At 35.9% G+C, this 18,125-nt stretch overlaps 1 protein-coding gene across 5 annotated transcripts; it reads left to right on the forward strand.

Annotated features, from left to right (window-relative positions):
• The first annotated feature begins 6,364 nt into the window (after positions 1 to 6,364).
• Positions 6,365 to 18,115, forward strand: LOC108214759 (uncharacterized). 5 transcript variants are annotated; one of them, XM_017386932.2, is made up of 15 exons: positions 6,365 to 6,560; positions 7,242 to 7,451; positions 7,534 to 7,632; positions 7,729 to 7,784; positions 8,542 to 8,653; positions 9,027 to 9,206; positions 9,453 to 9,707; positions 10,350 to 10,559; positions 10,631 to 10,831; positions 10,930 to 11,052; positions 11,168 to 11,455; positions 11,548 to 11,646; positions 11,729 to 12,078; positions 12,179 to 12,211; positions 17,821 to 18,115. In XM_017386932.2, coding segments are annotated over exons 1-15 (2,313 nt in total). In that variant the 5' UTR covers positions 6,365 to 6,464; the 3' UTR covers positions 17,822 to 18,115. The 5 variants fall into 5 exon arrangements, with proteins under 5 accessions (XP_017242421.1, XP_063944711.1, XP_017242420.1 ...); XM_064088641.1 differs by having other exon boundaries at positions 7,236 to 7,451; positions 12,179 to 12,233; positions 17,821 to 18,029; XM_017386931.2 differs by having other exon boundaries at positions 7,236 to 7,451; positions 17,821 to 18,029.
• Positions 18,116 to 18,125: the final 10 nt, after the last annotated feature.

Genomic DNA, 18,125 nt, shown 5'->3' on the forward strand with positions numbered 1-18,125 from the left:
TGCCCCTGCGGGGCCTATACTGAAATTCAAAATAAGAATAAATGGGACTAGTCAAATACATTTATGTGTGTGTGTGTGCGCGCGTGTGTGTGTGTGAAGTCATACTTTTATTTGTGACTTACATAGACGATGATGTTAAATCAAAATGATGCAAAGTCACTCCAAACGGATCAAGAGATAACTTATCAGAATATGCATCTGCTGTGAAATCTATATCCGTCCGATCATAAAAACCAGTTGCCTCGAGATACTTTGGCAATAATTGGACGAATGGAGTGGCTGCCTTTACTATAATATCCCTCCCACCATCAATACTTTCACAAAGCATATCTTTGTTACTCTTTTTAACTTCGTATGCGCTGCTTCTGTTATTTGATCATTCTCTCTGTTCAAACTAGCATATTACCAAATTGAGTTGATTTTGTGTGTGAAAATTCCATCAGTATATTGGCAAATAATAGGATACACTGAACTAATATTGTATATAAACATTAGCAGCAAGAGATGAGATATTCGGGACTTATAAGAATCTAGATTCTTGGGGAACTGCCTAAGGTGCTTATCTCAAATTACTTTTCCTACAGCTCCTGCGGGGCACATCAAGCACATATGACAAATTCACACACACACACACGCTTTATAGTACTATCATCTCAAGCATATGATCTCTCAAAACACAAAAAACAGTACGGCTACACAGACACACAACCACACACATTAAGAAGTGAACTTACCGAGTTGAGAAGAGTCAGGTGATTGACGAACAGGAACGAGCACGATCGACGGAAAGGAACGAAGCTGATTGTGAAATCTGTAGAGAGAGAAAGTAAGTTGTAAGCGGAGAGAGAGTGAGAGAGCGGGAGAGAGAGAGAGAGAGAGAGAGAGAGAGAGAGCGAGAGAGAGCAGGGGGGAGAGAGCGAGAGCGAGAGAGAGAGAGAGAGCAAGAGAGAGAGAGAGAGTACCTGTCGAGAGAGTGGAAGTATTGCAGCAGGGTTTGAGAGAGACGATGGAGAGGCCGTAATTTTGAAAAGAGTAAAGGTGAGAGACAAAGGTAACGGTATAATTAAAAAAATAGTAATATAGAATTGAAAAGGTAAATGAGAGGTAGTAAAATTGTAAACAAAAGTTAAAAATATATATATTCTTGTAAATTTCTCAATATTTTTCGGTAAATGTAAGAAAAGGTTGTTTTGAACAAACAACTTCACGTGTCCCCCGTTCTTTTAGAAATATTTTTATTACAAATTTCACTATTCATTCTGTCAAAATAATATTTTTTTAATATTACAGTTTAAAAGATATAAATATTAAAAAGATTATCAAATAGTTATCTAATTCTTATAAGATATCATTTTTTGACAAAATGCAAATTCATTCCATTAAATTAAAACAAGTCTAGTCGGGACAAATCCCCAGCTGATAATGCAATCAGATTGATAAACAATAAAATGAGCTAAACAAATAGCTGTCAACATCTTTTTAACGATATAGTAATTTTAAACCCCACATACGGACCATGTCCTCAAGATTTTTTCGTTGCAAATCGTGAAAATTGTTATAACAAGAAACATGTAGAGGTCGCCATTCAAAGCTCATGACCCAGTGATTTGCCAGTAAGCTACAAATCGACATAAAATATTGAGCTCTGGGTGCATGTACCTGAGAAAAAATGAACCACCGAACAAATTTACGTGTTTTGTCTGCAAGCAAGCAGTTGCTGGACCCCTTTGTATGGATGTCACGAAAGATTTTGTTTATTTTCCGTATCGTATTCCATGTTACAGTGGAGTTATGAATAGAGAACTTTTTAGAAAAGTATATTTGGATTAATTTTTGATTGTGATACCAGCTGTTGAATGTGCCTTCCATTACTTATTTAGTGGCAACAGGTGAGGAGTGAGTGTATACTCTACTGTCAAAATACTGGTCAGGATAATAGTTTTTTTGGTTGAGTTTATAACTTAAATTTGTAATGATTAATAATTTAATGTGGCTTATACGATGAACTAAGAGCATCTTCAACCATACAAATCCCTTGGCTAAAAATTGAGTTGGTATTTCAAATATAAAAAATTTAGCCAACCTGTTGAAAAAATCATACTTCAACCACGTGAACCTGTGGTCTATAATTTTAGTCAACCTCCTATGGATGGGTATATTTGTCGAACCTCTACATGTCTGTAAGAAATCTGTAGGATGATTGCACATCATTTATTACCATATTAAACTGATATATTCTATTTTAACAAACTAAAATATTAATAACATTCTATTTTTAAATTATAACCAACCAATATAGCCAATACTATTGAAGTACAATGTCTTACAAGTTCAGCAAATTTTACATAATGTCTTACAGGTTCAATTTAGCCAACGATTATAGCCAACGCCGTTGGAAATGCTCTAAGAAGATCCTTAAAACCCTTAGCTAAAATGTGAGTTGACATATTAAAAATAGAAAATATGTTATGTAGTCAACTTCGCGAAAAACTCACACTCTTATCATATTTATCTGTTGTCAGATAATTTTAGCCAACTACCTATGTATGACTCTATATTTGGCTAAATTGCACATTATTTATTATTATATTGAACTGATATATTCTATGTTAACAATCAAAAATATTAAATAGCATACTATTTTTAATTATAGAAAATATCATTGAAGCACAATATCAGGCTCAACAAATTTTACGTAATGTCTTGCAGGTCATGTAGAGCTTCGACAAATAATATAGTCATCCACATGAGATTGACTATAATTATAGATAAGAGCTAGAGATGTGGTTGAAGCGTCAATACTCGAAGAGATTGGCTATAATTTTTATTTATGGTGTGCCAATCAAACTTTTAGCTAAGGGCTCTTGATGGTTGGAGATGCTCTAAGAAATCTGTAAAAATATTACACATCATTTATTAAAAAATTAAACTAATATATTCTATTTATAACAATTTAAATATTAATAACATATTATTTTTAATTTATTGTTAACATGATAGTCAATATCATCCAAGCGCAATCTCTTACAAGATTGCAAATTTTACATAATATCTTATATATCCAATTTAGTCAACGATTATATAGTCAACAGTATCGAAGATACCCTTATTAAGTACAAAAACATCCACCATCATGTTTTAATAGATTTTGAATTTTGAATAATCCTAACTGAATACCAAATTTTAAAATATAATTTAAAATTCTGATTAAATATCATTAAATTTGATAGTATTATTTAAATCCGAATTGAATACTCTGAATTCTGATGATTTTTATTAAAAATTCGAATTCAATACACTCAAATTTCATAAATAAGCAAAATCTTTTAAGATCCAAATTAATATACCCCTAAAAATGAAGGCTTAGAAATTATATTCTCTTGCGGGAGCTGAGCTGATCGTAGGGATGGGCATTTACCCTGCTCGATCCCGACCCGATCCCCGCCCCGTTCGAGTAGGGGATTCGGGGAATTTTTCGGGGCGGGGCGGGGATCGGGGAAAGTTTTATAAAAAATTCGGGGATCGGGGCGGGGTCGGGGATTGGTGTCTCCCCGCCCCGATCCCCGACCCCGATTATATATATATATATATATATATATATATATATATATATATATATATATATATATATATAGGGGGTGTTTCAACGAGTAACTCTTTTTATTTGAGTAACTGGGTAACTCACGCTCAACCCTAGGATTATTGACATAGATAGTACAGTACACCCTCCAGTTTCTCTACAGTCACACACCACGCCACGTACAGTAACCGAAAGCAACATGATTATATGGCTAGGGTAGACACGCACTCTCCATAAATTATGTTTCATTTTTCTTTATAAATATTATTTAATCTCTTAATTATTATTTTGTTTATGAAATGATTTTTAAAATTTTGTATTTATAAATTATATTATTTTTATTCGATGCTATATAATTTTTTCATGTATAATTATATTTTTCAAATCATTTTTATATAGTAAATATATTATATTTTGCAAGTCGTGTCCAGTATTTTTTATTATACTATGTAAAATTTATTCTGTATATTTATAATTAAATTCTGACGCTTTTTAATTAAAATAAAAATAAAAATTTATCTAGAATATTTCAATTAAAATATTATGTTCTTTAATTGTGCGTGTTCTGTATTTCTGTAACTAAATTTTATATAATTTCATATGTTTTGCAGATAAACAAAAAAATATATTTTTGTTGTAATCTTATTAAAATTTCATGTTCAGTAATTCCACAGGTTCTGTATTTTTATAATTATGTTCAATATTAATTTAAGTATGTTTTGTAACCAAAATAAAAAAATATATATGTGTGTGTACTGTAATTTTGTTATAAGATCATGTCCTGTAATTTTGTGTGTTCTGTATTTTTTTAATTAAGTTCTGTATAAATTTATGTGGGTTCTGTATTTTAATAATTATGTTCTATAATTTTAAGTATGTTCTGTAGTTTTAAAAATATATGTATATGTTCTGTAATTATGTAATATAATATATTACAGTAAATTTTTTCTAAACATATAAATTTTCTAGTATAGATTTATAAAATTCTTTCACGATTTTTTTTATTAATATCAAAATTTTCAAAATACATAACATATTTCCAGAATACACAACATTAAAATACTGTCTTTACAATATATATATAACATATTTACAAAATAAAATATTTACAAAATATATAACATATTCATACAACATAAACATAAAATAGATCATAATAAAATATGAAAAACAAGTGATAATTATTGTGTGCACACGTATAGAAAAGCAGGAATGAAAAGCATAACTGTCATGTCCATGTCCAGATGATCTAGTATTGTAGGCAACACAAAACTCATGTGGATATAATAATCTAGTGGTTGAGATGAGAAGTTACCTAGTTACTATTTAGGTTGGTTACCCGCTGAGAAGCCCCCTATATATATATATATATATATATATATATATATATATATAAATAATAATATATTTATATATTATACTAAATATATTATTAAAAATAGATAAACTTAATAATATAATTAAAAGTAAAAAATAATCTTTATTTTTATTGATTGATTATAAATATATTGTAATATAATATATTTTATAATTTTAAATTGTTGTTTATTTATATTATAAATCAATTTTAATATGATTTGAGGTTGAAAATATAAGATAATATTATTTTATTATTATATTAGGAGTTTGTAGTTTGTTTTTTAATTAAAAAATATATTATATATTATAAAATTATTATGTTTTTATAAAATTCCCCGAAACCCCACGGGGATCCTCGTTCCCCATTCGGGGCGGGGATCGGGGCGGAAAATAATCCCCGTTCGGGGTTCGGGATGAGGTCGGGTAGAGGTATTGACTTCGGGGATCGGGGTCGGGGATAACACTCCCCGCCCCGAAGTGCCCCCGTGCCCATCCCTAGCTGATCGAAACGTATAATTGTATAAACTTCCCTAGGGCTGAGCAGAACCGAACCGAAACCGAAAAACCGGACCGGACCGAATAATTTCGGTCCGGTCCGGTCCTTATTTTCTGAAAGTTCGGTCCGTTCGGGTATTTCGGTCCGGACCGAAATAAAATACGGTCCGGTCCGGTCCCCATCGAAAAACTTCGGTCCTGGACCGAACAGACCGAACTTTTATATATAATATAAATAATATTTTTATTTTATATATTAAATAACATATTATACTTATACACTTATATTATATTATCTAATGTCTATATTCACTGACTCTAGCATACTAATGTCAATTGTCATTGTTTTAATTTTTAAAATTTGTAAACTTAAGGCTATTTTGGAGTGGTGTTTGAATGTTACTTGCCTTTCTAAATCATGTGTTGGTCGCTGCATTTTTTTACATTAATTATGCTTGATGTTTCCTTTATAACACAGATTAATTTAAATTTTTCAAAAAAAGTTCGATTCTGGCGGACCGGACCGGACCGACCGAACTATTTCGGTTCGGTTCCGGTTCAGTCCATATACAAACTTCGGTCCGGTCCGGTCCAGAAATTTTCAGAAGTTCGGTTCTCGGTCCGTTCGGTCCGGTCCGGTTCTGGACCGAACCGACCGAATGCTCAGCCCTAAACTTCCCTGATATCCCGAGTTCCCGACAGTTGTCAGTGCATATTTTTTCACTTCTGAGGACTTCTTCTCATTTGGACTCTAGACATCATCCAAAAATATTACAAGCCCACTTCACTTGGGCCACGTATACCATCCAAACACTTCATAACCTCAACCAATACAACTATCTTCACAACCAACCCAAACACAAAAACCCAACTACAAAGCCCAAACTAAAAGCCCAAACCCACCCAAAACCATCAATAAATAATTCAAAAACCTCTTCATCTTCTCCCCCAAATCACCTAATAACTCAGAACACCTAGGGTTTATTTCTGCAGAAAACGAGTTGGAACAGCGTATTAACTCACTGAGTCAATGGAGGCACCACCCGGTGTCACCGCCGCGTCGCTACCGATGCACCGCAAAGAATGGCGAGCTGTCTCCGAACATCTGCAGAACTCCACCAACGAGGTTATTTCTCGCACATTTCTCCCTCTTTAACTTTTGAATTCACTGTTTCATTAGCTTATCTATGTTTCGTAATGTTCGGGTGCGTATTCGAGTTGAAAAGATCGAATTTTGATGTAATGTGTTCGTGTTTAGGGCTAAGTTTTGGGCAGAAGCTGTTATTCAATGTATGTATGTGTGTATAAATGCTTTTACTTTATGTGTGGTATGCTTTCCGGTGTTGATGAGTTAAAAGATCGGATTTTGATGTAATGCGTGTTTGTTTAGGGCAAAATTATTGGGTGGAGCTGTTGTTATATGTATATATATGGTTTGACATTGTGTGGACTGTGTTGATATGTGTTTTGTAACGTTGGTGTTGAAAAGATCGAATTTTGATGTGATGTTTGCCTGTTAGGGCTTGTTTTCGGTCGAGCTGTTAGTGTATATATATTTTGACAGTATGTATAGAATTTTGTGTATACTTGGATGTGATTTTTTTAACTAGACTATCTCATGTTGCTTGTTTTAAAAGCTACTGGATTTAGTTTATTTGTTTGTATTATGTGTTGTAACATTCCAACGATTGAATTTTGACGCGTGTTTGTTTAGGGCTATGTATTTTTGCCGTAGCTGGTAGTATATACTATACTGTATTATATATGTCTATATATATTGATGCTTTAATTTATTGTCAAGGTGCAGCAACCGGCTGACGTGGACTTCTGTTCGGTTACAAATATGGACAATGAGTTTCAGCAGCGGCTTCATACTGTTGTTAAGCAAAGGGAAGAGTTGCAGCGCATAGAGACTGGGCTTAAGGCGGAGCTTATAGCACGATCACAGATCTTATCTTTGCAGAACACTTATGAGTCTCAGATCAAGGAGCATGTTAATGCTAATGTGAAGCTTCAAGTATGTTTCTTGAGTTCAGTTTTTTGAATTTGTACTTGTTGTGACCTGTATGTGTAAAATTTTAAGTTTTTGGCTTCTGTAGGAGCAATTGCGGGAAAGGGAACAGGCTAAACATGAACTGGAAAGGGAGATTGAAAATAAAGAAAGAGAGCTACATGCTATTAGATTAGATACTAAAGCGGTTTGTCTCTACATTTATGCCTTTATTAATCTCATTCGGCTCTGATTGTTTCTAGTTGCACAGCTAATTTCTTCCTTGAGTGTTTTTCATGGGCAGGTCTGGGCCAAAGATGATCTTCTCCGAGAACAAAACAAAGAACTCGCAACTTTTAGGTATGTATGGCAGAGAGAACTTTTGTTTACCTGTTGTTTGTGAGATGAATTTAAATAATTAAAGACTTGTATATATTTGCTGAATTTTGTTGTTTCATCATTAATGACAATTTAGTTATGCATATCAATGTCTTATTATCTATAAAGTTATTTTGATTTATATTGTATACCAATTATATATATCTTAATTTACTTGTCTGATGAATCAGCGCTTTGCGCCTATGCTCCAGGAGGCCCTTGTGCTTCGAAGTGCGTTGCGTGTTTAATAACATCTACTGTCAGCGCGCGCGCACACACACATATATGTGACATATATGTGTGTGTGTGTGTGGATAGAAACAAATAGAAATATTCATATTAATGTACATAGCATGTTGCACATATGCTCCCAAATGCCTTTGCGCTTCGGTGCGCATTGCGTGTTTAATGACATTGCTCATCTGTGTATATGGAAGGAAAAAATAGAGATGTTCGTATTTATGTACATATTGGAATGTTCTTTTTTTTTTTTTTTAAGTGAGAATCCACATGTGTATAAATATATATACTTAATTTATCTTGATGGATTTACTTGACATGACAACCATGTTTATAGATCTGAAGTGGGAATCACTGGTCTGTTTCTAATTTCAGATTCTACATATGTCGTGAATTAATGCTGTCTATATTTCGTTAAGTTGGTCACACCTTCTCCCGGGTGTTTGAGGTTTGGTGGATTGTCAATTTTGTGAATAATTCTGGCTCCTCTTGATTGCAGGAGGGAGCGTGATAGTTCAGAGGCTGAAAGAGCACAGCATATTAAACAAATCCATGACTTTGAAGAACACATTCAGGAGAAAGAGCGTCAGTTGGCGGAGTTGCAGGAACAGGTTAAAAATTATTGTATTTAATTGCATCGAATAATTGCACAATAAGCATTTTAGCAAATGAGTACTTGGTTAGCGGTTTGCGGGATCTTGCTTTCTCAATATTTATGACTAATGCCTGTTCAGTCTATTTGTGTCGCCAAATTATAGTTTTAGTCGGTAATTCATCGATAAATGAACCAATTTTTTGAGCGAATCTGAATCATGCTTATTTTTAAACTTGGTTAGCGGTTTGCGGGATCTTGCTTTCTCTATATTTATGACTAATGCCTGTTCAGTCTATTTGTGTCGCCAAAATATAGTTTTAGTCGGTAATTCATCGATAAATGAACCAATTTTTTGAGCTAATCTGAATCATCCTTTTTTTTTCCCCCAGCATAGAGCATCGCAGGACACTCTAATATATAAAGATGAACAACTAAGAGAAGCACAAACATGGATCACACGAGCGCAGGAAATGGATGCATTGCAAACAAGTACAAACCAAGCCTTACAAGCTGAACTTCGAGACCGCACTGACCAATATAATCAGCTATGGTTGAATTGTCAAAGACAGGTTGGTTGATATGGATTACTCGATTACTTGACTTAATAACTATGCCATACTTCCTTGGTTGTACTTGTAAGACAGCTACAAAGTAAGTTAATAGATAATAGATACTGGATTTGGTGTTGCCTGCTGCAGTGCTTTCTGCTAACCAGTCAAATTGCATATTATAATTTTTGTTATGTTTTTTGGATGATTGGCTTGAGCAAGATATTTTATGACACGTCTTGTTCTCATCCATACTGTCATTTTCAGTTTACAGAATTCGTGCATACAATACAAGCGCTGCAGATTGAGCTGGCAGATGTAAAAGAAGGAAATGCAACTTCTAATGATGAATCACGTGACTTAAAGAAAAAAGATGCTTCACAGCCTGGGAAAAATGTTGAACGCCAACTTGATGTTAGTGGGGATTCGCAAACTCATGATTCTGCATCTCTCCCTAATGGAAACTTGGAGAATGATTCATCATCTCTGTCCCTAGGAAATGCTCTGGCACAGGTTGGTCAGGTAGACTTACCCATTTTGTGTAGAGTTTTCTTTATTGAATTTTCATGATAAAACCAGATTTATTGCAATGAATTTCCTGAGGTGTAAGTTGCAGCTGCTCTTTACTGACAATGGTAAAGATCCTGATTCTTGACTAAGAATATGTGAGGAAGCTGTGAATGTGGCTTGTACTCTTAATTCTTATCAGTTGTTGTAGTTGCATATTTCAGCCGTTTCGGAGTTGGACATTATAGCATGGCTGTGCAAGATTACCTTTTAATTGATTTAAATATGGAAGATTGTTGGTATTTCCTTCGAAGATTACGGGAATTGTTGTCTTATTCTGCTCAAGTTGACCACATCTCTCTTAATTACTGATTTGATCTATCATCCTACATCCCCCCTCCCTCATATTAGGTCTTCCTTTTTACTATAAATAATTTGAGCACTATAAGCATTGTAATTTTTTTTCTTGGTCTTTTAACACCCTTATTCACAGCCTCCAAGACTTGACCATGTTACAAATCCAGTGTGCACTTGTGTTTGTATATTCATTGCTATATGGCTCTTCTCGTGTTCCTCTGAATATCTCAATTGCATAAATTACCAAGATAAATCTTTACTGCTGTGCTAATGATATTTTTCTTGGTTTCATATTACCAGACCAATCCTGTTGCTGCTGTTCCTGTTATTCCTCAGTCGCTGGTTGGGATGCCTACTTACCTCCCTGGGCAGGTGGCAGCATTGCATCCTTTTCTTATACATCCACAAGTGGTACCCCAATCTGGCCCTACTACTGTTCCTCCGTCTCATACCCCCTATTTTCACTCAGTACCATTGGTATCATCTCTCCAACATTGGCAGAACCAACAGGTAATAGCAATACCCTGTTGTAGCTATTTGGAATCATGTAGCAGTACTTGACTTTTTCGAAAAAAATTCAGGCTGCATCAGAAGGTTTGCAGATGCCAACGCATGATCAATATTCTTCATCACAAAGTGGACAAAATCTGGATAGAACAGAAAATACTAATGACTATGAAGTGCCTGTTAATGGGAAACCTAGCCATCCAGAATTCATTGATCATATCAGTCAGGGGTTAGAACCTCAGGCTGTGGTTCCAACTCCAAATGACAGGGCAGAGGTGTGTAACTTGATATGTGAATCTTTATTATTACTATGAATTATTATTGGATGTTCAGTTTTTTTCTGCACTGTTTGATTGCCAAAATTTTCATTCAGGATCTGGAATCTATGAAACGCGGCATTACAGATTCTCAACCTCAGAACAATGTGCAACAACTATCATCTCAGTTTCAGGATGGTTTAAAATTGGATTCTCTTATGCATAGTAGTGAGACTGAGGTTTGTAATTTTTTTCTTTCTTTTGGGATTTGAGAATTTTTTAAATGGATGCTTATTTGAATCAGCTGGCAATATAAACATTAGATGCATTAATATTTTACATTTTCATGGGCAGACTATTAACACTCTGGGGAAAGCAGATGCCCAAGTTTCTAGGACTCAACAACCCACTTCAGCTGCCAAAATATCTGAAGAACCGGTGAACAGGATAAATTCAATTGAGCAATCTACAGATATCAGTGCTAATGTTACATTACCTTCCGAAGGTTCTATCTCTTCGGAGGAGAAGACTCAAATTTCGGTTGGAAAGAGCTCAGAAATCACTCTTCTTGACCAAGGGTCGCTGTTGCGCTGCATTGTTCGCACAATTCCACTAAATGGTAGAATCAGGATCAGTTCAACGGTAAGTTAGATTAGAATCGCAGGGCAGTGTTTAATGATTTTTACTGATTTGCTGCTGTTAGCTGATGTTGTGTTTTGTCTGTGTCTGTGCAGCTACCCAACAGGCTTGGAAAAATGCTTTCACCTCTACATTGGCACGACTACAAGAAAAGTTATGGAAAACTCGATGACTTCGTAGCCGGTCATCCTGAAGTAATATATATGAACCTAATCAACTTTCACTTGTTAAAAAGGTTCCCACTCTTTTTTAAAAGCTGACTTTATTGTTTTCCAGCTGTTTGTCATTGAAGGCGACTATATACAGCTTAGGGAAGGTGCACAAGAGATCATTGCAGCCACTGCAGCTGTAGCTCAAGTTAAAGCAGCTGCATCCGCAACAGTGTCGAGCTCATCATTGTTTCCTTCTGTTGCTGTCACTCCCATGGCTCAGCAACACAGATTGAAGAGGGAACACTCAACCTCCCGACCTGGAAACGTTGCTGACAATCATCCGCCGCCTTTGATGACTATGCAGTCTTCTTCTGGGAATGGAGCAACTGTAGATAGTTCTGATGGAATTAGTTCTCAAGTTAGGGGTTCAGTGCAGGGCAGGGGGAATGCTAATTATGTTGCGAAACAGGGCAGGTATTGATTTTGCAGCTAAAAAATAAATGTCTAGGATTATCTTGTTCTATAGTTAATTGTACGGATTAGAAGCTTAATTACTTGAACTATGTTGTGACAGGACAAGTGGAACTTCATCAAAAACAAGAAGATAGTAAGTGTTCCAAGTTCCTTCAGTTAAGATCTTATAGAGCTAATGTTTTTGCCTGATGTTTTAGTTTTCACTACTTCTGTTTGGCTAGTTCTAGGTTTATTTGCTATTTCCTTCTTCCATTAATTTTTCTTTATCCAAGATGCAATTAATTGGGAAGATTCATCCTATTTTCACTTAATTTTTTGTAATAATTCCCTCTTTGGGTCAAAATAAGAAAATGTTACTGGGCAACATTTGAGTTTGGTATGATTGTTTTACTGCCAAGAAAAATGTGGGGGATTAAGAAAGAGGGAGGGACTTGGTGACTGGCAGTAGGGAATATTGATTATATTAGCAAACCTGGTATCTTGAAAGTTGATAGTCAAACTATACACATTGCTGCAGTGCTTTCTTTTACTGCCAGTGTTTCTCAAATGCCTGTGATCTAGACATCTTGAGAGAGATTTTTGAATAAAAATTTCTTACTGATGGTGGTGCCAGAGTCCAGAAAGAAATAATTACATTGTTTGCTTGCCTAATGATTGAAGTAGTTTTATAACTTAGGCATAAAGTGAAGACAGTTTTTCGCATGATATGGTTGCTGTAATATGTTCTGCTGATGTATCTCAAGTGTTGCAAAGTTTAGCAGCTGTCAAACTGAAATATATCTAAGAAGAGTATATAAACTTCTAATCTTATGTGTATTTAAGTCTTTTGTTCTGGACCTCTATCTCGTATGTGACAAGAATATTGGAAGGGAAAAAGTGTCCTTTCCATTGCTGGAGAGTCCTCATTATATAACAATAATACAAGCTGAATTTTCTCCTGATATCCAGCTAATTAGCAGATTTTCAGCCTTTACAACAGTTGTTATAGTCTAAATATGGAATGTAACTATTTACAATGACACCAAATCTGCTTATACAGCTAATATATCTAATATCTAATTAGGACTGCTAATACATTTGACACCCTCCCTCAAATTGATGCTGCTGGTAAATCTTCAAGCATCAATTTGCCAACAAGAAAGTTGTGGCGGTGACGTGGCATTGATTTGGTAAAAATATCAGCAACCTGTAGAGTAGTGGAGATATGTGGGAGAGTAATAACCAGGTGGTCATAAGCTTCACGAATAGAGTGACAGTCAACCTCGATGTGTTTCGTCCGTTCGTGGTAAACAGGGTTAGCTGCAATTTGAATGGCGCTGGTGTTATCAGCATGTAATGGAGTTGGGTGAGCTTGAGAGAATCCAAGTTCTGCAAGGAGCCCACGTAGCCAAATAATTTCAGAACAAGCAGCAGACATGGCACGATATTCTGCTTCCGTGGATGACTTCGACACACGGTTCTGCTTTTTGCATTTCCAAGATATAAGAGCATTTCCAAGAAACGTACACCAACCAGTAATGGATTTTCTAGTGTCAGGGCAGCCAGCCCAATCTGCATCACTGTACGCTTGAAGCTCGAGTGAAGAAGTAGCAGGGAAGAATAGGCCACGACTAGGAGTTCCAAGAATATACCGAATGATTCGTTTGACAGCTGATAGGTGGAAATGTCGAGGACATTGCATGAACTTACTTACTATATGTACAGCGTAAGAGATATCCGGTCGAGTAATGGTAAGATATATAAGACTGCCAACTAGCTTCCGATATAAAGTAGGATCAGAAAGTAGCTCTCCTTCTTCTCTGCTATATTTGACATTAATTTCCATTGGGGTTTCAACAGAATTAGAGCCCTTGAGTCTAGCTAATTCAACCAAATCTTGAATATACTTCTGCTGATTCAAGAAGATACCTTTTGGTCGATAATGTACCTCTAATCCCAAGAAGTAATGGAGCTGACCAAGATCTTTCATCTTGAAAGTAGAATTCAACAGATTTTTAAGATGATCAATGGCTTGTATATCAGAACCAGTGACAAGGATGTCATCCACGTAGACAAGAAGCACAACAATACCCGTACTTGTCTTTTTCAGAAAAAGGGAGGAGTCAAATTTACTTTGCGTATATGAAAAACCAAGGAGAGTCGATTTGAATTTTTCAAACCAGATTCTAGGTGCCTGCTTTAAACCATATAAAGAACGCTTCAATTTGCAAACATGATTAGTTGAAATAGGCATACCATTGGGAAGTGTAATATAAACTTCTTCCTTAAGATCACCATGCAAGAAAGCGTTCTTTACATCCATTTGAGACAATTTCCATGATTGAGACGCAGCAAGGGCTAGTATGGTTCGCACGGTGGTCATTTTAGCTACCGGTGCGAATGTCTCCTCGTAATCTATGCCATACTCTTGTCTGTTTCCAAGAACTACTAGTCGAGCCTTATACCGCTCAACGGAACCATCTGGATTAAGTTTCACAGAAAACACAAACTTGCTGCCCAGAGGTTTCGCAGATTGAGGACGTTCTACAACATCCCATGTTTGGTTTTCTTCAAGTGCAAGAAGCTCAGTTTCAATAGCTTCCCTCCAACACTCATGCTTCATTGCCTGTTTATATGATTTGGGAATAGGAATGGTGGATACAGTAGTTGTCAATGATACAGGATTAGGAAAACCATACCTATCTGGAGGCTGACTCACCCGAGTACTATGTCTACGAGTGGCAGGTGCAGCTGCTTGAACGGGATCAGCAGCAAGGGAATCATTTCGAGGGGGTGGACTAGCTTGAACATGATCAGCAACAAAGGAATCAGTATGAGAAGGTGGAGTAGCTGGAAGAGGATCAGAAGTTGGTGTTTCTGCTATGGTATTCTGGTTTAACATGACTTTAGTGCGTCGTTGATACACCAGAAGTGGTTTAGGTGATAGATGTTCAGATTCGGATGTCACTTGAGTGGATAAAGGATCTGTATACAGAGGTACAACTGAAAATGTTGGGGAATGATGATCATTGTAGGTAGAGAAAAAAGGCTGATTTTCCAAGAAAATTACATTTCTTGAAACCCGAGTACGTCGTATAGTAGGATCATAACAGAGAAATCCTTTCTGGTGTAGAGCGTACCCTAAGAAAGCACATTTGTTTGACTGAGCTGTGAGTTTTGTGCGTTCATGTGGAGGAAGGTGAACATAACATACACATCCAAAATTACGAAGACCTGAATAATCTGGAATGCGACCAAATAATCGAGTGAAAGGTGAAACATGATTTAAGGATGGTGAGGGTAATCTATTTATGAGGTACACAGCAGTGGAGAGAGCTTCACACCAGAACCTAGAGGGCACAAATGATTCCAACAAAAGGGTACGTACAACATCGAGAAGATGTCGGTTTTTTCTTTCAGCTATCCCATTTTGTTGGGGAGTTGAAGGACAAGACCTTTGAGATATAATGCCATTGGCTTGCAAATACTCTTGAAACAAATGAGACATATATTCACCCCCATTATCAGACCGAAGAATTTTAATTTTAGTATCAAATTGGGTTTGAATGTAGGCATGAAAGATCTTGAAGGTGGAGAGTACTTCAGATTTGGAACGAAGCAAATATATCCACGTGAAACGACTATAATCGTCAATAAACGTGACAAAGTACTTATACTTAGCATGAGACACAACTGGTGACATACCCCAAACATCACTATGTATTAAATCAAAAGGTTGAGTTACATAAGATGTATGAATGGGAAATGGTAAAGTTTTACTTTTTCCAAGTTTGCACGAATTGCAATCGAATTGGACAGAACTAAGAGAAGAAAACTTTTTATTGCCAAGTACACCAGATTTCAACAAAACACGAAGAACATCATTATTAGGGTGTCCTAGACGCTTATGCCATGCATGGTAATCAATACGGGCAGAATTACAAGAAACAATAGGAAGCGAGTGACATGGCGAAGGAAATTGGATAGGAAAGAGACGTTCAACTTTAGGCCCCCTCGTGATCACCCTCCCTGACTGCTGATCCTGCACAACACAACCAGATTTTGAAAATGTCACTTTGCAATTATTTTCTACCAATTGACCGACAGAAATGAGATTAGTGGTAAGGGTAGGAGAGACAAAGACATCGGTCAGAGAGGAAGAAATATCACCAGTTTCTGTAATAGGTAAATGACTTCCATCTGCCGTACCGATTTCAAGATTTCCACAATATTTATTTATATTTGTAAGAAAATCAGCATTATTTGTCATATGATTAGAAGCTGCAGAATCAAAGTACCAAGTAGGTGTTTTGAGGGCAGATTTACCAGAAATTCCCAAAGTAGAAAATGCCGAAATGATCATTTGCTGAATCATTTCAGGTGTCACAGGTTGAACAGGAGCAGTAGCATTTCGTGTTGTACCGCCTGTACTTGAGGATTCAACCAAGGTTGTGTAGGCTGTCTCAGATTTCTTTGGTGGACGAGTAGGACATTCCTTGATTATATGTCCATCTTTCTTACAATAATTGCAAAACTTTTTAGAACAGTCTGAAGCATAATGTCCAAAACCTTTGCAAGAGAAACATTGAACATTACGCATATCTCTGCCTCTTGGCTTACCTTGTGTTGCATACGCCACATGAACTAACTCAGATTTCTCTTCTTTCATCGTGTCTTGAGTGAGAAGACGTTGTTCCTCCCGAAGCAGATCATTGAGACATGTATCCAAAGAAGGAAGAGGATCTCGATTCATAAGATTTGACCTAGTAGCTTCAAACTCAGATCGCAATTTCATAAGAAATTGATCTCTTTTAGTAGTTTCATGTACATTCTGAACTGACTTGAGGCCTTCAGCAGGTACAGAAGCATAGACAATATCAGCATATTCAACCCATAGATTCATGAAGTGTGAATAAAAATCAGAAATTGAAAGACCATCTTGTTGAAGTTTGCCTATGTCATGTTCTAGTTGAAAGCGACGAGCAGTGTTTTGCTGACTATATATCTTTTTGAGATAAGCCCACATCTCAGCTGAAGTCTTAAAAGGCCTTAGGTTCAATATAATGTTGGGATCAACGGATCCGAGCAGCCAACCCATGATTTGTGCATCTTTAGTTTCCCACTTAGCATATTCAGCCTTGTCTTTTTCTTTGTCAGGAGCAATAGTGGTGCCACTAACATAACCCCATAAATCCTTACCTTTGACAAAGATCTGAAAGTGAAATGACCATGCTGAATAATTTTTGCCGTTTAGGCGAACCAAGAGAGTATCATACTTATCGAGAGACATGATTCTGAGGGAATGATCAAGAGTAACTAGGAACAAGAATCTTTATCAAGATACAAGAACGATGAAAAAGAATTGATCAGAAACAAAAGGCAAATCAGAACTGTAGCTCTGATACCATGACAAGAATATTGGAAGGGAAAAAGTGTCCTTTCCATTGCTGGAGAGTCCTCATTATATAACAATAATACAAGCTGAATTTTCTCCTGATATCCAGCTAATTAGCAGATTTTCAGCCTTTACAACAGTTGTTATAGTCTAAATATGGAATGTAACTATTTACAATGACACCAAATCTGCTTATACAGCTAATATATCTAATATCTAATTAGGACTGCTAATACATTTGACAGTATGTAAAATTATGAGTCAAGCATCCTACATACTCTTCCTTTAGCTAGTTTTGTCTTGCTATAATTATTTCTACTGTTTGTTTTCTTCTTGTTAACAACAATATTTCAAATTCGCATTTGCAGGATGTTGGAAGATGCTTGATCACTGTAGCAATACTCTGTTCAGCTACTGCAAATGATGTATTTTGTTGACGGGATCATATATTTTGCGTTACATAGAAAAAACTTACAAAGCCATCTTGAGCTTAGGTTTTCATGGGAGAACCAATTTTTACTATTTTGATACTCAAAATGTGTACATCCAATTGGTTTATAGATGCAGACTTTGAACATGCGCTCGTTATGGTTCCCATTGTTATTTGCGTTTTTAAACTGGATCAACACAGGATTTTTTTTTCAAAAAAGCAAGCTACTTATATCTGATGCCG

The sequence above is a fragment of the Daucus carota genome, chromosome 3 (assembly GCF_001625215.2).
Source record: "Daucus carota subsp. sativus chromosome 3, DH1 v3.0, whole genome shotgun sequence".
Classification (NCBI taxonomy): Eukaryota; Viridiplantae; Streptophyta; class Magnoliopsida; order Apiales; family Apiaceae; genus Daucus; species Daucus carota.